Source organism: Manis pentadactyla, chromosome 7 (genome assembly GCF_030020395.1).
Source record: "Manis pentadactyla isolate mManPen7 chromosome 7, mManPen7.hap1, whole genome shotgun sequence".
Classification (NCBI taxonomy): Eukaryota; Metazoa; Chordata; class Mammalia; order Pholidota; family Manidae; genus Manis; species Manis pentadactyla.
In genome coordinates this window covers 79,406,202-79,423,566 of record NC_080025.1, presented here as the reverse complement: position 1 = coordinate 79,423,566, position 17,365 = coordinate 79,406,202, and the positions used below count along the sequence as shown (strand labels likewise).

The following is a 17,365-nucleotide window of genomic DNA, read 5'->3' as shown; positions in this document are numbered from 1 at the left end:
TGCTCCCTTTCCTCCGACTGGTTAATGCTTTTGAATCCATTATATGGCTCGGAAGAGTGGAGTCCCGTTGAAAGGGAACCGACAAAGAAAACCTGGCTGAACAGGTGACCAAGTGGAATGCTCAGCTTCTGAAGGCTCTGTGCCCCTCCTGCAGGTCTCCAGGGCCTGGAACAGCCCCTGAGATCAGCAGCTCGTCTCTCGAGGGCAGGCGAGGGCGCCTGCCCGCAGGAGACAGGCTTGCACCCTTCCACCGCCCCCGGGTACCCGCCGTAGAGGTCGCCACCAGGAACAGCGCAGCCGGGGTCACGTGCCCGCGCCCGTCCACCGCCCGCGGCCCCGGCCCACCCCGGCTGCAGGGCAGAGGCCGTCCGGATCACGCGCGCCTCTGCGGCCCCAGCCGGGCCCAGCCAATGGGCTGGCGGCGCCCGCATGACCCGCGCCTGCGGGAGGGCGTGGGGAGGCAGGCCAGGCGCGCACGCTGCCGGGCTGGATCACCGCCCCCGCCGCCACCGGGACGGGAAGTGAGCCGTTCGGACCCGCAGTGCAAGCGAGCCGTTGAGAGCGTTCCGCAGCCGCCTGCATCCGGGGCGAAGCATGGCGGCCGCCAAGGTAAGCGTCGGCCCGTTGCCCCGCGGAGCGCGCCGGCCGGACAGGGCCCGCGCGGCGCGAGAGGCTCGGGCGCCCACGTGCCGGGCTGGTGCGACGGGGAAAGCAGACAGGAAGGGGCGCGGGGCAGCTGTGCCACCTTGCAGCAGCGGGAGGCGGGTGACCGCCCCTCCCGGGCAGCTCGTGCGGCCCGCGCGGGGACCGAGGCCCGACCTTGCAGCAGAAACTTTGCGGGCTGGACCCTTGCCGCGGCGGGGAGGGCGGGGGGCCAAGGCGGGGAGGGCGGGTGAGCTGCACCGCTCGGCCACCCCAGCGCACTCCTGTCTCTGACCCCGGTTGTTGTTGACCCGGGCTTCTCCTTCCAGGGGACGGCCCACGCTGAATCCAGATCCTATTAGGTTTCAGAGGCTCCGCCCTCCCGCGGGTGGGGAAGTCACCTTGACTTCCGTTTTGCAGACGGCTGGGAGAGTTGGCCTGAGCGGGTATGCGCAGACCCGGCAGGACCTCGCTCCCGTCTCCGCCCCAGCTTTCTCGTCCTGCTCCCCGCATCTGACAACACTTACATACCCGCCTCTGAGCATTTGAGAGGTTTCTTTTTAGAAATGACAAAACAGATTGTCCTGGGAGCCTGTAACTCCTGTGAAGTTCTACTTAAAAGGAATTCTGCGTAATGTGAATCATTCACAAACCCAGAGGAAAGGCAACTCCAACAGCTTGACCTTCCTCTATCACCAGTTCCTGAAACCTGGACACTTTCAGTCTTTTGGACTCCATTTCGACTTTTCTGGCAGAAGACCATATTTAGTCCCAATCACTTGAATCATTGTAATTTATTGCTTTTAATTTTAAGTTCTCGACGGCAGTCCTTTAATCAAGCCTATACAACTTCGTAGCTCATTTTAAGTGCAGTGAACTTAAATATACCCAACAGTTCAAACATTTGTCCTTAATCAAAACACTGTGATAACCCTCAAGAGGAAAACGTGGCCAACACATCATATTCCTATTTATTCAGGCAAACTAATCACATTTGCAATGGAAATTGTAAGCAGACAAATATATTTAAATGCTGTTCTATAACTCAAGTTTCTCCAGGCTCCCCAAATCTTCAGGCTGCTTCATATTCCTAGTCTGCGTGGCCCAAGTGGCCTCTTTTCCCAGGATACTCTTGAATTCCGTCCTTAGGAGTGTGCTCTGGGTGTGTGCATGCGTGTGTTTGTGTGTGTGAGCACGAGTATAGGTAACTGTTTGAGGTCGATTCTCTGAGGATCACTGGGATTCATTTTTGGAAGCTTCCTTAACCCTTTTGAACCCAGTACCTTTTCTTTATGTTAAATTTGCAGGCAATCAGTACCAAGGCTTGGTGTGAATTAGTTCCCTGGAGGGGACAACTGCTAGGAGAGTAGGTAGAAGTAGATAAGTATACTTTACTGTCATTTTTATATCAGCAGATGAATTAAATAATTTTACTTAATTTAGAGATAAAATAACTGAGGAACCAAAATTGAGGAATATGCATGTAACTGGAGGAGAAAAGTGATTAACTGATATGAAGTAAGTGGCACAGAAGCAGGTTTAGCTTCTTGTGTTTTTATTAAACTGCCACATCCTATCAGTGAGTGCAGTTGAATTTTAGCCAAGTAGTGAGTGGAAAAGTGAACCATTTCAATTTTTCTTTCCTTTGGGGTCTTACGTTTTTGTTTATTTATTCATTTAAACTTGCCTCTTTTCTGGATTAATCAGGATTCCTGATTGCTGACATCATACATATACATATATTTGCAGTCCAACAAGACTTATCAAAATCAAGTCAGTAGATGAGAAAAACAGGATAAAGGAAAAGTCAGATGAAGCCAGGACTAAGGTTAGTGGAAAATAACCTTTTGCGAGAGGTGACTGAACTTTCTAGCAGCCCAAACAAAGAGGAAACCGTCCGTGAGGTCAGTTACTTACGGGAGAAGTCTCTCTGTACTGCTTGCTATCTGAGAGCAGTTTCTCCCCATGGCTTTTTATATGCTGTGAGCAAACTGCAATTCAGAACTACCTCATGGCCCCAAAAATATATCTGTGTGATTCATAAGCCCCTTTCTTATGTCCCTTGTAGCGCAAGGCTGTTAGTAAATGTAGTCATAAGAGATCCCCAAATGAGCTGTGCTGGTTTCTCTTAGTCCAAGAATGCTCCTTATGTAGTTGCCTTTGGGCACATTGCTTGTGGAGTGATTGTGTCAGCTGCCTGTCAGTGCTGAGCTGCCCGAATGAAAGGGCATGCACTTCGCTTTCTCCTGGAGTGCAGGTATTACCTGTTGCTTTGTTGGCCATGGAGCCACAGGCTTAGCAATTTCATCTGAGGGTAAGATTGACATCCCTTTTTAAAACTTGAGGAGCCAGTCTAGGAGAGAAGTCCAGTTCAATGGTGTATCCAAGAAATTGGGCCAAGGATCTGAAACTTAACAAGTGCAGGTCAATTCCAAAACTCACTGTGGTGAATTGTTTGAATATTTAAGCAGACGATATTTTCTGAATGAATTTAGCAATATCTAGAGATTTCTTAATCTAGCCATTTAGTTTCTTTTGTCTTTCATTTATTCAAATGTAAGTAATTATTCATGTCCTTTCCTTTAAATAGCTTAAATAGATAGGCTGAGAATCTAGTCTTTGGTTTGCTTTCATTTTGATTTCTGCATGAAGATTACTACTTGACAGTGCAAGAGGTACTTGTTTTTTCATGAAGTAACATTGATCTAAAGCTCTTAGTATTTTGACATGAACTCAAAAGGCTTCTAGAATTCTCTTGCTGCCTACTTCTGTGGAAACAATCTTTATGGGTTCCCTTGTTAGATGGTAAATAGTAAATGGTCTGCCTGTACTGTTTGAGTTCTTTTGAGTATTTCTTTTAAAAATTTCCAAACATTGTCCTGCATGTTTTAAAATGAAAATGAGTTTTTAAAATTATATATTATGTAACTCAACAAAAAAAATTCATTTAAAAAAAGTTATAATAGAGGGGATAGCCATTCCTCCTCCTCCACCCCCTTTTTGTTGTAGTGAACATTCCTTCTTTGTCATTGGTGGGGTTTATACATTATTAATGATGAAATTAACTAGATGAAACTTAAGAGTTAGGGAATGCTCACTTGAGCTGAGGCATGAGAGATGTTCTGGTGTGAAACTGGACATGGGCCAATAACTTGGGTAAAATTAGCATAGAACGAAAAGAAAGAAATTTGGGGACAAATTTAAATGTTAGTAATAATGAAAATGTGGTCTGTAGGACTAGTACACTTAGGATGGATATTCTCTTTTTAGGTGAGTTGTTGCTATGATCACTGACTGATTCATTTAGTATTGTGTATTGCGTTCTTCCTGATGTTCCAAATGGGACTTCAGTGTGGACACATAAATGGATTGGGCTGTTTGGGCCATCGAGAAAACCACCACCATATCATGGGCTGAATCCGCTCACCAATGAACCTGTGGGAGGGTCAGTGCCACTACAGGGCTATAGGAGCATCCGGAAAGGAGGCCGTCTCTGGGGTGGGAGGTGGAAACGTCTCAAAGGTGGTGGTGTTTCAGAAGGAATGGATGGGGAAAGAGAAAGACCCATTCTAGTGATGGAAAACAGCAAATGTAAGGCAGAGAGGTGAGAGCACATAGTACATGTAGGGGATCACAGCTTATAAAATAAATAAAAGAGCAGCTAACATGTATTGAGTGCTTACTAGACAGGAGATTCAGTTCTAAATGCGTTTCATTATTAACTCACTTCATGCCTGGAACAGTCTTGTGAGTTACATACTGTCATTCCTAGCTTAGGGAAGAAGACTCTGAGACACCAGGAGGTGATGTGATGAAAGCAGCCTTAGATGACACTTAGGAAGTGAGGGTGCTGGGATTCTAATGCAGCCAGTCCGACTCCAGAGTCTGTACTTTTACCCTTTCTACCATATTGTCCACCTGGTAGTTTAGCATGGTGGAGGCAAGTATACTGGCAGGATGGGTGGGGCGCTTCAGAGAGGAAATTAGGTACCTCAGTATAAACCAGACTTAAATAATGCCTACTGTGTGCCACATACTTTCCTAAGTGCTATAAAATTAGTAATTCGGTTAATTTTCACAATCCCAAGAAGTAGGTGCTCTCTGTTTTTGTTATCATCTTACAGGTGAGAAACTGAGGTGCAGAGAGGTTAAATAATTTCCTCAAGGTTGTACAGTGAGTAAGTGATACAGCCTGAATTTGAACCTGCCTGTCTGTGCTCAGAGTCTCTGCTCCTAATCCCCCTCTCCCTTTCCCTTCCTGGCCCTGTGGTGCATATGACAGTTCACATGCCATCAGTTATGGACATACATATTTCCTGATCATTCCAGTCCAGTAGTTTGTCTCTGCAGGATACTGTGGCATTCAGTATGTGCTTTAGTGCAGTGTTTATTTGTTTACATGGCTTTTGAAACAGATTGTGGAGTCCAGGAGTTGTCATATACCTCTTTTAAAAAACAGCTTTATTGAGATATGATTCATATACCATAGAGTACATCCATTTAAAGTGTACAGTTCAGTAGTTTTTTTGTATATTCAGAGTTGCCCAACAATCATCACTGTCCTATACCTTTGTAAAAATTTTAGTCCAGTATTTTACAACTTAGGGCTTGGGCTGTATGTTTAACCCCCATGTTTTTCACGTTTCTCTTCTATAATAATACCCTCTTCGGTAGTGAGGATAAAATATGATTGAGTTTATTAAGGATATTCTTCAGGTTGAAGGTTTTCTCTTACGGTAAACACTGCTGGGTGTTTGGTGCTCTCATAATAAAGCAGGCAGTTTTTGTGCTGGGCAGGAAGAATGGTTTGAGTTCTTTTTATGCCACCATGATGATGGTTAAGTTTCTGCGGTTCACTGATTTTCAGATTTGATGGAGCTCCATAGGCCTTGGGATTCATATAACACAGTGATTCTCACTCCGCCCTTCATCAGTCCTGTTCCTTTTTACCAGGTGAACAAATAGAGTCCTAGAGAAGTTTGTAATTGCTCCATAGTCCCTTGAAGCCCTCTTGCTTTCTGCACTGTTGGAGGCGAGGGGTTCCTGCACATCTGGGCAGGTATAAAATTGCTGATGCCAGGTCCAGCCAGAGTTTCTGATTTAATAGGACTTGGGTGTGAACTGAGCCTGAAGGTTTTTAAACACTCCCCAGAATCAGATGTGCTTCAGAGGTTGACAGCCACCACCCTAGGCTGTTTTTGTCCCCTTGGCCCTTGGGATAAGGAAGGAATGTAGGGAGATAGGAGAATTCCTGTTGTGTCAGTTCAAAGGAAGGATATGTCGGGGTCCCTACAAGTTCATTCCTAACAATTTCTTTTCAGCTCTTCTGCCCCATCTCACGTGGGTACTTGGGCATCAAGGTTATATAGGTTTGTAATTAGCCTAGAGTACAGGTTTATCACCATTGATGAAAGCCCCCCTGTCTCCTGTGAGGTTTCTATGGTTTTCTCTCCCAGACTAGATGCCCAGGGAGCAGACCTTGCAGTGTAGCCCTGGTCTTGAGGCCTTTTCCCTGCCTAACCTAGTTCAGTGCCTGTGCTGTCCTTCCCCAGGTAGGCCACATGGCTTTACAAACGTTGGTCAACAAATGGAGAACTGGAGGGCGAGGGGAGAGGTGGGAAGAGTCGAAAGCCAGTATGTACTATAAGAAAGTCAGGGAGCAGGCCTTGTTGGATCTTGAGTTCTTTTGTAAGATTGTCAGAGGAGTTCTGACTTCTGCTCTTTTGATTTGCAGTCCTGTGGCCAACCTCTGCTGGTGTTGAGTTCTTAAATGGAGTCGTGCCTTCCTGTGCCCTCCATGGTGAGGGTTTGGTCTGCAGAGCACAGTTCTTCCTACTCTCCCTGCTTGGCACTTGCTGTCTCATAGACACCTGTCCTTCCTGCCGTGATCCCGTGGATGCTTTTGGGTGGGCTTTGGAGCAAATGAATGGGTGTTGGTTCAGCTTGGGAGGAGGAAGGAGGTGCCCTTGGGGCAGTGATACAGTTCCTTTAGCAAAGAATTGAACAGCAACTGGGCAAACCCTTTTTTCATGGCCTGAACCTCTCATTGGGGCAAACCAACCCAGTTCATGGTAGCTCTGCTTGGTTAGCTCAGAATTCTTTCAAGGGACTGATTTGTAGAGTGGTGTCTGCTTTGTTGATTAGAAACCTTTAAAAGAGAGTGCTCATGCTTGCCATTTCTCTGGAAGTTTGCTGTGCAGTTAGTTGGGTGTAAGTAGGCCTGGAAGTTTCCTTGTGGCTTTAGGTGCTGACGACATAGCAAAGTTGGCAGTGTTGAAAGTCTAAGCGATTCAACCTACATAAACCACTCTATTTAATGACTGTTATTAGGCTTGTAGCTTTGCCTTGATTTCCACATGCGGTCATGATTTCTACTTGTTAGCCATGAAAACTGTTGACTTGATATAATAGATGTTTCAAGATATACTTACTGTTTTATGGTAAAATATCTTTTGCATGAGAGTTGTGCAGTACAATTTGTAAGTAAACTGTATACGTATGATTAGGGTGGAGGGAGGGAAGTTTTCCCTGACCCTTCTAGGGTTCCTGGCTGGGTCTGAAAATTAAACTGACAAGGACAAATTAACTGGAGAAAAACATACAAATTTGAATTTTTACACATGCATTGAAGACCTGAAGATTGCTGGAGGAGCTGTCATTCCTTTTAGATAAAGAAATAGTAAACTTGTGAAGAATTGGCAAGACAAAGAGATGTGGGCTAGGAGTAGTACACGGTGAAGAAGTAACTAGGGAGATAAGGGTGAGTTTAACAAGGTTTGTTTGAACAGATTTCTTGGCCCCAGTTCCTTGTCTCTGGTGATAAGAATGTCCTCCCTCCTGCAGGTACAGAGAGGATACCCTGCACATGGGAGTTCTCGGGGCCTGTTGCAAGGAGGAAGGGTGGGTGGGTGGGTAGGTGGGGGAGGTTTGAGTGATCTTCCTGCTTCTGCTGTTTTCTCAAACACCTTCAGCTTAAGATACTCAATATGTCAAGGTGGTGTATTTTGGGCTGTGCCCTGAACCCCATCGTAAGCCTGATATGAACAGGCTTGAATCCCAGGTGCATGTTTAGTATTTTTTCCAAGTTAGACATGTGATTTGCATATGTCTTGACCCTGGTCACAGTTGTAGGCTGAGCTGCAGAGGACCCCTAACCACTCAGTTAGCTTAGAACTACTTGCTTATGTGGGAAGAGGCATCAAGAACTCTTTTTTTTTTTTTTTTTTTTTTTTCCAAATCAGTAGCTCTGGCTTAGTGAAAATGCTCTGGACAAAAGAGGCCGGAGAACCTGGTCACTGCTTCCGCTGGTGGTGAGAATTTGGACAAGTCTGTCTTCTCTGGGTCAGTTAAACCCATCTTCCCTGGAGCCTGTGTGTCCTTTCTCTACCATTTGTGTTCAGGTTCTCATTACTTTTAAGCTACAGCTGCCAAGCTGGGCTTGCTGGTGTTCCCTGCACTTCCCTCTCCGTCCTGCCCCGGACTGTCAAAGGCAGCTGTAAGATCAGCTCTTCTTGCCCTGTTAATAGCAGTACTGTGTTCATGCGTACAGCACTTAACAGTTTTTAAAAAAATGCATTCCAGTGTGTTATTGATTCCAGCTCTCTACAAGCTCCTGTGCTAGGTGCCGGGCATCCCATAATGAGTAAGCCATTTGGACTTGTTTTCAGGAACTCACAGTCCACAGAGATTAAAAATAACCAGATAATAGGAAGACCCATTATTTGATTTTTACCATCATGTCCAAAGTGGCAGGGAAGGTGTTATAACCTCATTTGACAGAGAAACTTAAGGCTCAGAAAGGTTGTGCAAATAACAGTAACAGCAAAAACTTACATTTATTTGTGTAACACTTAACAAAAGCCAGGCACTGTTCTAGGCACTCTACAGATGCAGTAATTAAATCTTCGCAATAATCCTGTGACATGTAAGTGCTGTTATTGTCTCTAGTATACAGGTGGGGAAACTCATCTGTATAGAGCAGTTAGTCCCTTGAGGCACAGAGAGATTAAGTGACTTGTCCAAGGTCACACAGCTTTAACTGGCATAGCCATGACTGAACACAGGTAGCCTGCCTCCAGAGTCCATGCACATAACTACTGTTCCACACTGCCCTCTTTAAATGACCTTGCTACACAGTGTGGCTTCATGCTGCCTACAGAATAAAATCTGATCTCTTCAGCTACCTAACTCCTCCTTGGTCCTGGCTGTTGCCTAACTAACTGTATCACCTCCCTCTCACTCCCTTCTCATATCCTTTGCAGAGGTTTGTGCGTTAAACCTCTGGATGTACCCAACCCCTGTTCACATTCCTTGCATAAAGCTATGGCAGCAGTATAACAGGAAAAAAAGGGAGCCTGTTTATTTGTTTAACTTAGAGCTTAGTCAGAGAAGAGACTGTTTCTTGTCATTGTCCTACATTGGTGGGCAGATTTTGTTTGTTTTTCTAGTTCTTCCCTTCAGTTTTAGGAAAACTTAGTGTTAATTCCTGATTCCTTGAAGCACCTGTAAGGAAGGCAAAACCTGTGTCCTTGGTTCATAGTTTTTATACTTGGTTTATTCTGATCAAGATTCAAATACAGTCCACACATGGTATTTGATTGATACATCTTTCAAATCCTGTTCATCTCTAGGTTCTCCTGCAGCTCTTCTTTTGTTTATTTCCTTGCGGTTTATTTTTATTTATTTTTATTTTTTGTTTTTGGGTAGACTACTTCCAAGGTGGTGCTGGGTGCCTCTCTCAGGGTACTGGATACTTAGTACTCCCATTAGGAGGCACCTAAGTCCTGGTTGCTTCCTAGGATGTTGTATTAACCAGTGGGTTTGGGTGTTGCCTTTCTGTTCCATTCGCATTTTGCAGAATGGTTTATTTTAGTTGGCTACAATTTAATATTAACAGTTGTTCTTTTTGGTACATTATGACTGTCATCATTTAAACACACACGTGTATGTGGATACATGTATACATGTATATATACATATATATTGCAATGAGTGTGTATCACAATTATTACAAAAAATAATGACTATTAAAATTAATTGGACATTAATGGGTACAGAGTTTGTGTTCGGGATGAGGAAGTGGATAGTGTGAATGGGTGTACACCAATGTGAATGTATTTAGTGCCACAGAATTGGACACTTACAAATGGTTAAAATGTTAAACTTTATGTGTGTTTTACCACAATAAAAACAGATCAGTATTGCAAGTGGATTTTAACACCTTAAACTAAAAAAAAAATCCATCATTCTGAGAGTAATTATTATTCCTCCCTAAAAAGAGTCAAAGTGAGATGGAGGGTGTAGAGGTAAAGCTCTGATTTACTGAAGAATGCCAACTAATGAAAGTAGAAGATATGATAGAAAAAGAAAAAAAATCATTTTGCAGTCTGCATGTAATAATGAATTCAGGCAAGGGTTTTCGGTAGGTTCTAAAGCCCTTCAGTAAAGGATTATTGGACTTCCCATGATCTCGAGTGTCTCCCTGTAAACTACTTACTAATTACAAGGGGGAAAAGTACGTTAAACTGAGGATTCTACCTCATTGTCTGATCCATCCCATTTAACGTCATCGGGAGACGGGACAGCGCAGCACTGTCACCCACTGATGCAGTGCAGGGGGAAGCACAAGAGGGCCTCTGGAGAATTCTTGCCAAAAATGTTGAATCTGAATCTAATCATGAGGAAGCAATCAGACAAATTCAGAAAGTAGGACATTCTGTGAGACCTCTGGTCTGACTTCAAAAATGTCAATGTTATGAATGAAAAGGCTGGATTAAGAGAGACTCCCAAAGAGATAGGGCAACCAAATGCAGTGCTTGAACCTCGATCCAAAATGATTAAATAAAAGAATGGCTCCATTGGTGCAAGTTGAGTAAGGAGTGTGTGATAAATGGTACTGTGTTAGTTGGTGCTCGGGCTGCCATAAAGAAGTACCACAGGCTGAGTGACTTAAACAACACACGTTTATTTTCTCGCAAATCTGAAGGCTAGAAGTCCAATATCGAGGTGTTGGCAGGGTTTCTTCTAAGAGCTTCTCTCCTTGACTCTTAGATGGCCTTCTGCCTGTGTCTTCCTTGGATCTTTCCCCCATTCTTCATGTCTGTGTCCTAAGGTTCTCCTCTTAAAAGGATGAGGGTTATATTGGATTAGTGTCCACCTGTATGACCTCCTTTTACCTTAATTTCCTCTTTAAAGATCCTGCCTCCAAATAGGGTCTTACTCTGAGGTACTGGGTGTTAGGACTTCACCATGAATTTTGGGGGCACATAGTTCGCTCATAACAGATATTGAATCATTTTTAAATTGTCTTGGGTGAGATAATGATACTGAGGTTCTGAAAGAACATGGTCCTTACTGTTTCTTTTATGTTTCCCACTAGATTTTAAACTCCTGAGGACAGGGACCTTCTGCAGATAACATGAACTTTTCTGAAAGTACCAGTTTGTTGAGTTACTCATTTACTTTGCATGCCACTGTGGCAAAATGAAAGAGGAGGGAGATTTTCTGCTGCCATGTGTGTGATTTATTGGAGACTTCTCTCTTTTTCTAATAAACCATTTTCTTAGTCCCCTTCATCTCTCACCAAAATAAAAAATAATGATTTGGAAATACTCGAGAAGCTGTGCATGGGTAATCTCCAAGACGGCCCTCGATGGAGAGTCATAACTGCTGAATAAACCTTGGTGGGGACTGGGCTGTCCCATGGTAGATGAATCTGCATGACTACAGAGGGCCTGCTTCACAGGGAGGCTCTGGAGAAATATACTCCCTTTTGACTAAGAACCGCTGGCTTCCTTGTAGCAGAAAATTCCCAGGAGATCTAAACAGCATGTCCAGTGCCACTGTTTTAGACCAGCTAGTCCCAATAGCATGCTGGGTCAACTAGGTGGCTTGAAAGGACAGGCTGGTGATGATATGTTGGTGCTTACTCTCCCAGGCCCACTAGCAAGAACATTCATTCTTTGTGAGAGTTCACACACTCATTTTATTGCAGGTTGATGTTGACTTTGCATTTAAGGATTCTACTTTCTTTCCATTATCTTCCATCTCAGTTCCAGAAGTAAAAGCCCAGCTCCTCATTTGCTCTTCCTGGTGGTCCTTGGAGATTTGTGTTAGGCCATTTTTGGTGTCCACCAACAGTTTGAGAAGAGCCTGGTCTTGGACCTTTGCCCAGTTTTCTTTTGGATTATCTTTTCATGTTGATTTGTTCTATGAGCACTTAATTAAGAACCTTGGCACTTTGTCCTCTGTGTAAGACATTTTTTTTTAGAAGTTGTTTGATGTTTAACAGGTTTATACTTTCGATTTTTTTAAAAACTAAGTTATGTATTTATTAATTTTTTCTTTTATGGCTTCTGTGTCATATGGATTCTGGTTTTCTGTCAGGCTAAAACTCGGCTTCCCTGCTTAATGTTACATAAACTAGTGTTCTTTTAATACTCTTTATAAGTCTTTCTTCTAAAATACTAAGTTTGATTATTTACAATTATTTTGACGTAATATGAAAGGCAGAGAACCAGTTTAATTTTTGTTGCTGCTGAAGCCCAGGAGGTCAGGAGCCATCCCTGGTGCTGCGTCATAAGCCAGTGTGACCTGCTGCCAGCTCAGCCTGGACCTTCTGCGCCTTCATATTCTTGAGAGGAAAACTGATTAAGTTCAGAAAGCCAAGAGAGCCTTAGGTCTCAGCTGTCTGATGGCGACTCTGCTGGGCCATTGTGAACATGAAAAGGTCACATTTAACTAGGAAGCCAGGCACTGCTAGGTTCCTTCTGAAGTTATGCCACTCTCATTCTATTCCTGTCTCTCCAATACAGGAGAAGATAGGAGTTCATATTGCTGGTTAGTGGTAGAGTGAGAATTTAAATGTCCAATTGCAAAGCCCATAAAATAGGTGCAAATAGTTTTCTATGAGGGGGATATGGTTGGAGAATCTGGAAAATCTTCCTGGAGAAACGGGCATTTGACACAGGCCTTTGAAAGAATAGCAGCATTTTGTAAACTTCTCATTATGGAAATTTTCCATATGTGCAGTATAATGAACCCCCATGGCTCTGTCTAACCAGTTTATAGCATACCTGCTGTCCTTCCATCCCCAATTTTTCCAAAGCAAATCCCTAACATCATACCACCACATCTGTAATATCAGTATATTTCTGTGAGTTTTTAAATGCCCAACCAAAATATCATTATCACACCTAGAAAAATTTTAGTGGTTCTTCAATATGATCAAATATTTATTCTGTATACATTTTACACAGTTCCCCTATTGTGTCATAATTTTTTAATATAGTTTTTTGAATTGTCATCTCAAAGGCCCAGGCATTACAATTTGATGTGTCTTAATTTTCTTTTAATCTCTAGGTTCTCTGGCACTTCAAGCTCATGCTCTCTTTTTTTCTCTGAAAGCCAGTACAACATAATGGTTGAAATCCTGGACTCTGTGCTTAAATTATGGCTCTTAGAAAGTTCCTCTGCCTCTGGGTACCTCAGTTTCCTCATCTATCAAAGGGGGGATAGTTGTGTTGACTTCCTGGGGCTGTTGGGAGGTTCAGTGTGCTCACATCTGTAAAGCTCACAGCTGGGCCTGAGATGTAGTAAGCTTCCTAGGGGTGTGAGCTGTGGGTTTGGAACCAGAGAAGTGGCTCAGGGTCATGTCAAAAGTCCATGGAACCCTCCTACATTTTGGTGGGAATGTAAATTGGTGCAACTGCTGTGGAAAGCAGTATGGAGGTACCTCAAAAAACTAAAAATAGAAATACCATTTGACCCAGGAATTCCACTCCTAGGAATTTACCCTCAGAATGTAGGATCCCAGTTTCAAAAAGACATATGCACCCCTATGTTTATCACAGCAGCATTTACAATAGCTAAGAAATGGAAGCAACCTAAATGTCCATCAGTAGATGAATGGATAAAGAAGATGTGGTACATATACACAATGGAATATTATTCAGCCATAAGAAGAAAACATATCCTACCATTTGCAACAACATGGATGGAGCTAGAGGGTATTATGCTCAGTGAAATAAGCCAGGCGGAGAAAGACAAATACCATATGATTTCACTTATTTGTGGAGTATAAAAACAAAGCAAAACAGAATGAACAAAACAGCAGGAGACTCATAGATACTGAGAAGTGACTTGTGGTTACCAAGGGGCGGGGTTGGGGTGGGTGCTGGGGGGAGGGAGTGAAGGGGCACTATAATTTGTAATCACAATGTAAATTGATCATGGGAACTGTTGAACCACTGTGATGTACATTTGAAACCAATATAAGATTGTATATTAGTGATACGTTAACAACAACACCAAAAAAGTCCATGGGCTGTGGGAGAGGGCTGAGGAGCGTTCATTCAGGTGAACCTGTGCAGGCTCCGGGTGAGGATCCTGGCCGGGCAGAGGGCACCTGTTCCTTTTTTGGCCTCCTCCTGGATTTTTGACTATTTGTTACTTATATGATACTGATGCACAGCAGAACTTTGAACATTTGAATGTTGAATTTGAATTATTTAGTGGAAGCAACTTTTCTATTATCTTTTGATTTGCTGCTTTCTCTTCCTCTGCATTTATGAAGTTAGCTATTCTCTTGCAGAAGCCATTTTAACTTTCTGTGGCATTATCTGGGCGCCAGCAACTTGTGATCTCCTAAGTAGAACCTTTCAGTGCTTTATAAATATGTCATATACTTTTCAGATTCCTTTGTTCCCCATCAGGAACATATATCCCAGTCTTCAGAATAGCACAATCAGTTTTTATTCATTTAAGGAGTAGTAATTTGACACTTTTTAATATGTAACAAATTATATTGAGAGCAATAATTACAATTGCAGCTGGTTCCTAATTATACTGTAACCTTGATGCTTTTTAAAAAAATGAGACTGAGTTCAGCCTATAATACTGCAGAATGATATTCTGCATGAGGCAGGTCTGTTTTCTGCTGAACCACAGGTATTTATATGTATCATAATGTCAAGTTAAAAAGATTTTAAGGTGCTTTCAGCTTCAGTGTTGTCCAGTAGCACACTTTATAAAGAGAACTTAAAAGTCCTTATCTTCATTTGCCAAATTCTTAGCTGATCTTCCAGGTACTATAGTTAGTGTCAAAATGACCTGAACTCTAGGATAATTTTTGGCTCTGTGACTTACTACTACTCATTAAGACTAAGTATCTTAAATGGGGATATTAATGACCCTTCACCTTCAACAGTTACAGAGATGTTTAAATGAAATCAGATGTAGAGCCTTTAGCACCATGCCAGTGTAGAGTTACGAACCCAAGAAAAGCTGGTCAGTATTAATTGCTATAATCAATAATAAACAATCCAGCTCCAAAGACTTGACCTCTATAGCTCACAATTCCAGCAGAATCGCCATCTTAGTTCTGCTGTGTCTCTGATTTGTGATAGCCCGCATTATCACACACATTGTACCAACCCCTTGTTGGGTGTCTGTCATTCCCTCCATGGGGCAGGGTCTCTGACTTCTTTGGCATTGTCTTCTCAGTGCCACACACTGGGCCTGGCATATGGTAGGCTTCCCACATGTGGTTGGGTTGCATGAGTGAGCCCGTGGACAGCACCATCCAAGGCAGGGGTTCTCCTTCAGGGGTAGGGCATTCTGCCCACTTGGCAATGTCTCGAGACAGTTTTGGTTGTCACATGTGGCTGCAGGGGGATGCTAATAACATTTAGTGGGTAGAGGGCAAAGATGTTGCTAAACATTCTAGAATGCACCAGACAGTCTCCTACCTACAACAGAGAATGGTCTGACCCACAGTGTCAGAGGGCTAGGGTTGAGAGACTCTGATTGAAGGTGACCCAGCTGCCTGGGGTGTAGCCTGGTGGAAAAGGTGTGGATCAGGGGCAGATCAACCTGTTTGATCTCCTGCTTTCTCAGCTGGAATGGGGGAGAATGCAACCTGCTTCAAAGAGTCTTTGGAAGGAAGTGGGAAATAATACAGGTGTGTTTATATTAACTCTTCCTAATTGGGTTCATTTTGGTGGTCCTGGCTACCCATGATCTTGCCTTTTTTTTTAATATTCTGTTTTTTGAGCAGTTTAGATTCAACAAATTGACAAATTTACACAGCAAAATTGAAAGGTTGGTTCAGAGATTTCCCATATACCATCTGACCCCATATATGCCTATTAGCATCAGCCCCATCTGAGTGGTACATTTGTTACAATTGATGAACCTACACTGACACATGATTATTACCTGAAGTCCCTGGTTTACATTAAGGTTCATTCTTCGTGTTGTACATTCTGTAGGTCTAGATACATTTTATAAGGATATGTATCCACTATTACAGTATCATATAGAGTATTTTCCCTGCTCTAAAACTCCTCTGTGCTCTGCCTGTTCTCCTCCTCTACTGCCTAACCCCTGGCAACCACTGATCTTTTTACTGTCTTCATAGTTTTGCCTTTTCTAGAAAGTGACATAGTTGGAATCATACAGTATGTAGCCTTTTCAGATTGGCTTCTTTCACTTAGTAATGTGTATTTAAGTTTCCTTTGTGTCTTTTCATGGTTTGATAGCTAATTTTTTTAGAACTGAATATTGTTTCCTTGTTTGGATGTACCACAGCTTATTCATCTAGTCATTGACTGAAAGATATCTTGGTTGCTTCCAGTTTTTGACAGTTTTGAATAAAGCTGCAGGTTTTTGTGTGAACATAAATTTCTGACTCCTTTGGGTAAATACTGAAGAGCATGAATGCTGGCTCTTGGGTAAGAGTCTTTTAATTTTGTAAGAAACTGTCAAACTGTCTTCCAAAGTGGCTGCACCATTTTACATCCCCCTCAGCAACGAATGAGAGTTCCTGTTGCTCTACATCCTTATCAACATTTGGTATTGTCAGTGTTCTGGATTTGGGCCATTCTAATAGGTGTGTAGTGATATCTCATTGTTCTCATTTGCAATTCCCTGGGGATGTATGATGTGGTACATCTTTTCATATGCTTGTTTGCCATCTTTGTATCTTCTTGGGTAAAGTTTCTGTCAAGGTCTTTGGCCCATTTTTTAATCAGGCTGTTGGTTCTCTTACTGAATTTTAAGAGTTCTTTGTATATTTTGGTTAACAGTCCTTTACTGGCTATTCTTTTGCTAATATTTTAGTCCAGTCTTTTCTTATCTTCTCATTCTCTGACAGTATCTTCCAAAGAGTAGAGGTTTCTATGTTAAAGAAGTACGGCTTATCAATTCTTTCTTTCATGGATTGTGCCTTTGATGTTATATCTAAAAAGTTATCACCAAATCCAAGGCCATCTAAGTTTTCTCCTATGTTAATCTTCTAGGGGCTTTACATTTAGGTCTGTGATCCATTTTGACTTAATTTTTGTGAAGGATGTAAGGTCTGTGTCTAGAATCATTTTTTTGCATGTGGATGATTAGTTGCTTCAGCACCATTTGTTGAAAAGATTACCTTTGCTTCATTGTATTGACTTTGCTCTTTTGTTAAAAAAAATAAGTTGACTGTATCTATGTAGGTCTATTTCTAGGCTTTCTGTTCCATTGAGGATTATTATTATCTTCATGGAGAATTGACCCCTTTGTCATTACAGCTGACCCTTGAACAATGGAGGGTTAGGGGTGCTGACCTCCATGAATTTGAAAATGCACCTGTAACTTTTGACTCCCCTAAAACTTAAATACTAATAGCCTGCTGTTGTCTGGAAGCCTTGCTTACCAATAACAAACAGTTGATAAACACATATTTTGT

The 17,365-nt window shown here is 42.7% G+C and overlaps 1 protein-coding gene across 3 annotated transcripts in view; it reads left to right on the top strand.

Moving 5' to 3' along the window:
- Positions 1 to 346: 346 nt before the first annotated feature.
- The window catches only part of SLC25A13 (solute carrier family 25 member 13), a 187,147-nt gene continuing 170,128 nt past the window's right edge, over positions 347 to 17,365 (top strand). Inside the window, exon 1 of one of the 3 annotated variants that reach the window (XM_057504541.1) lies at positions 347 to 609. Coding sequence is in view for 2 of the 3 variants with exons in the window: in XM_036894452.2 (XP_036750347.1) it covers positions 595 to 609 (15 nt within the window). In the remaining variant the exon portion in view is untranslated. The remainder of the gene's footprint in view (positions 610 to 17,365) is intronic. The other 2 variants (XM_036894452.2, XM_036894453.2) reach the window with 2 other exon arrangements.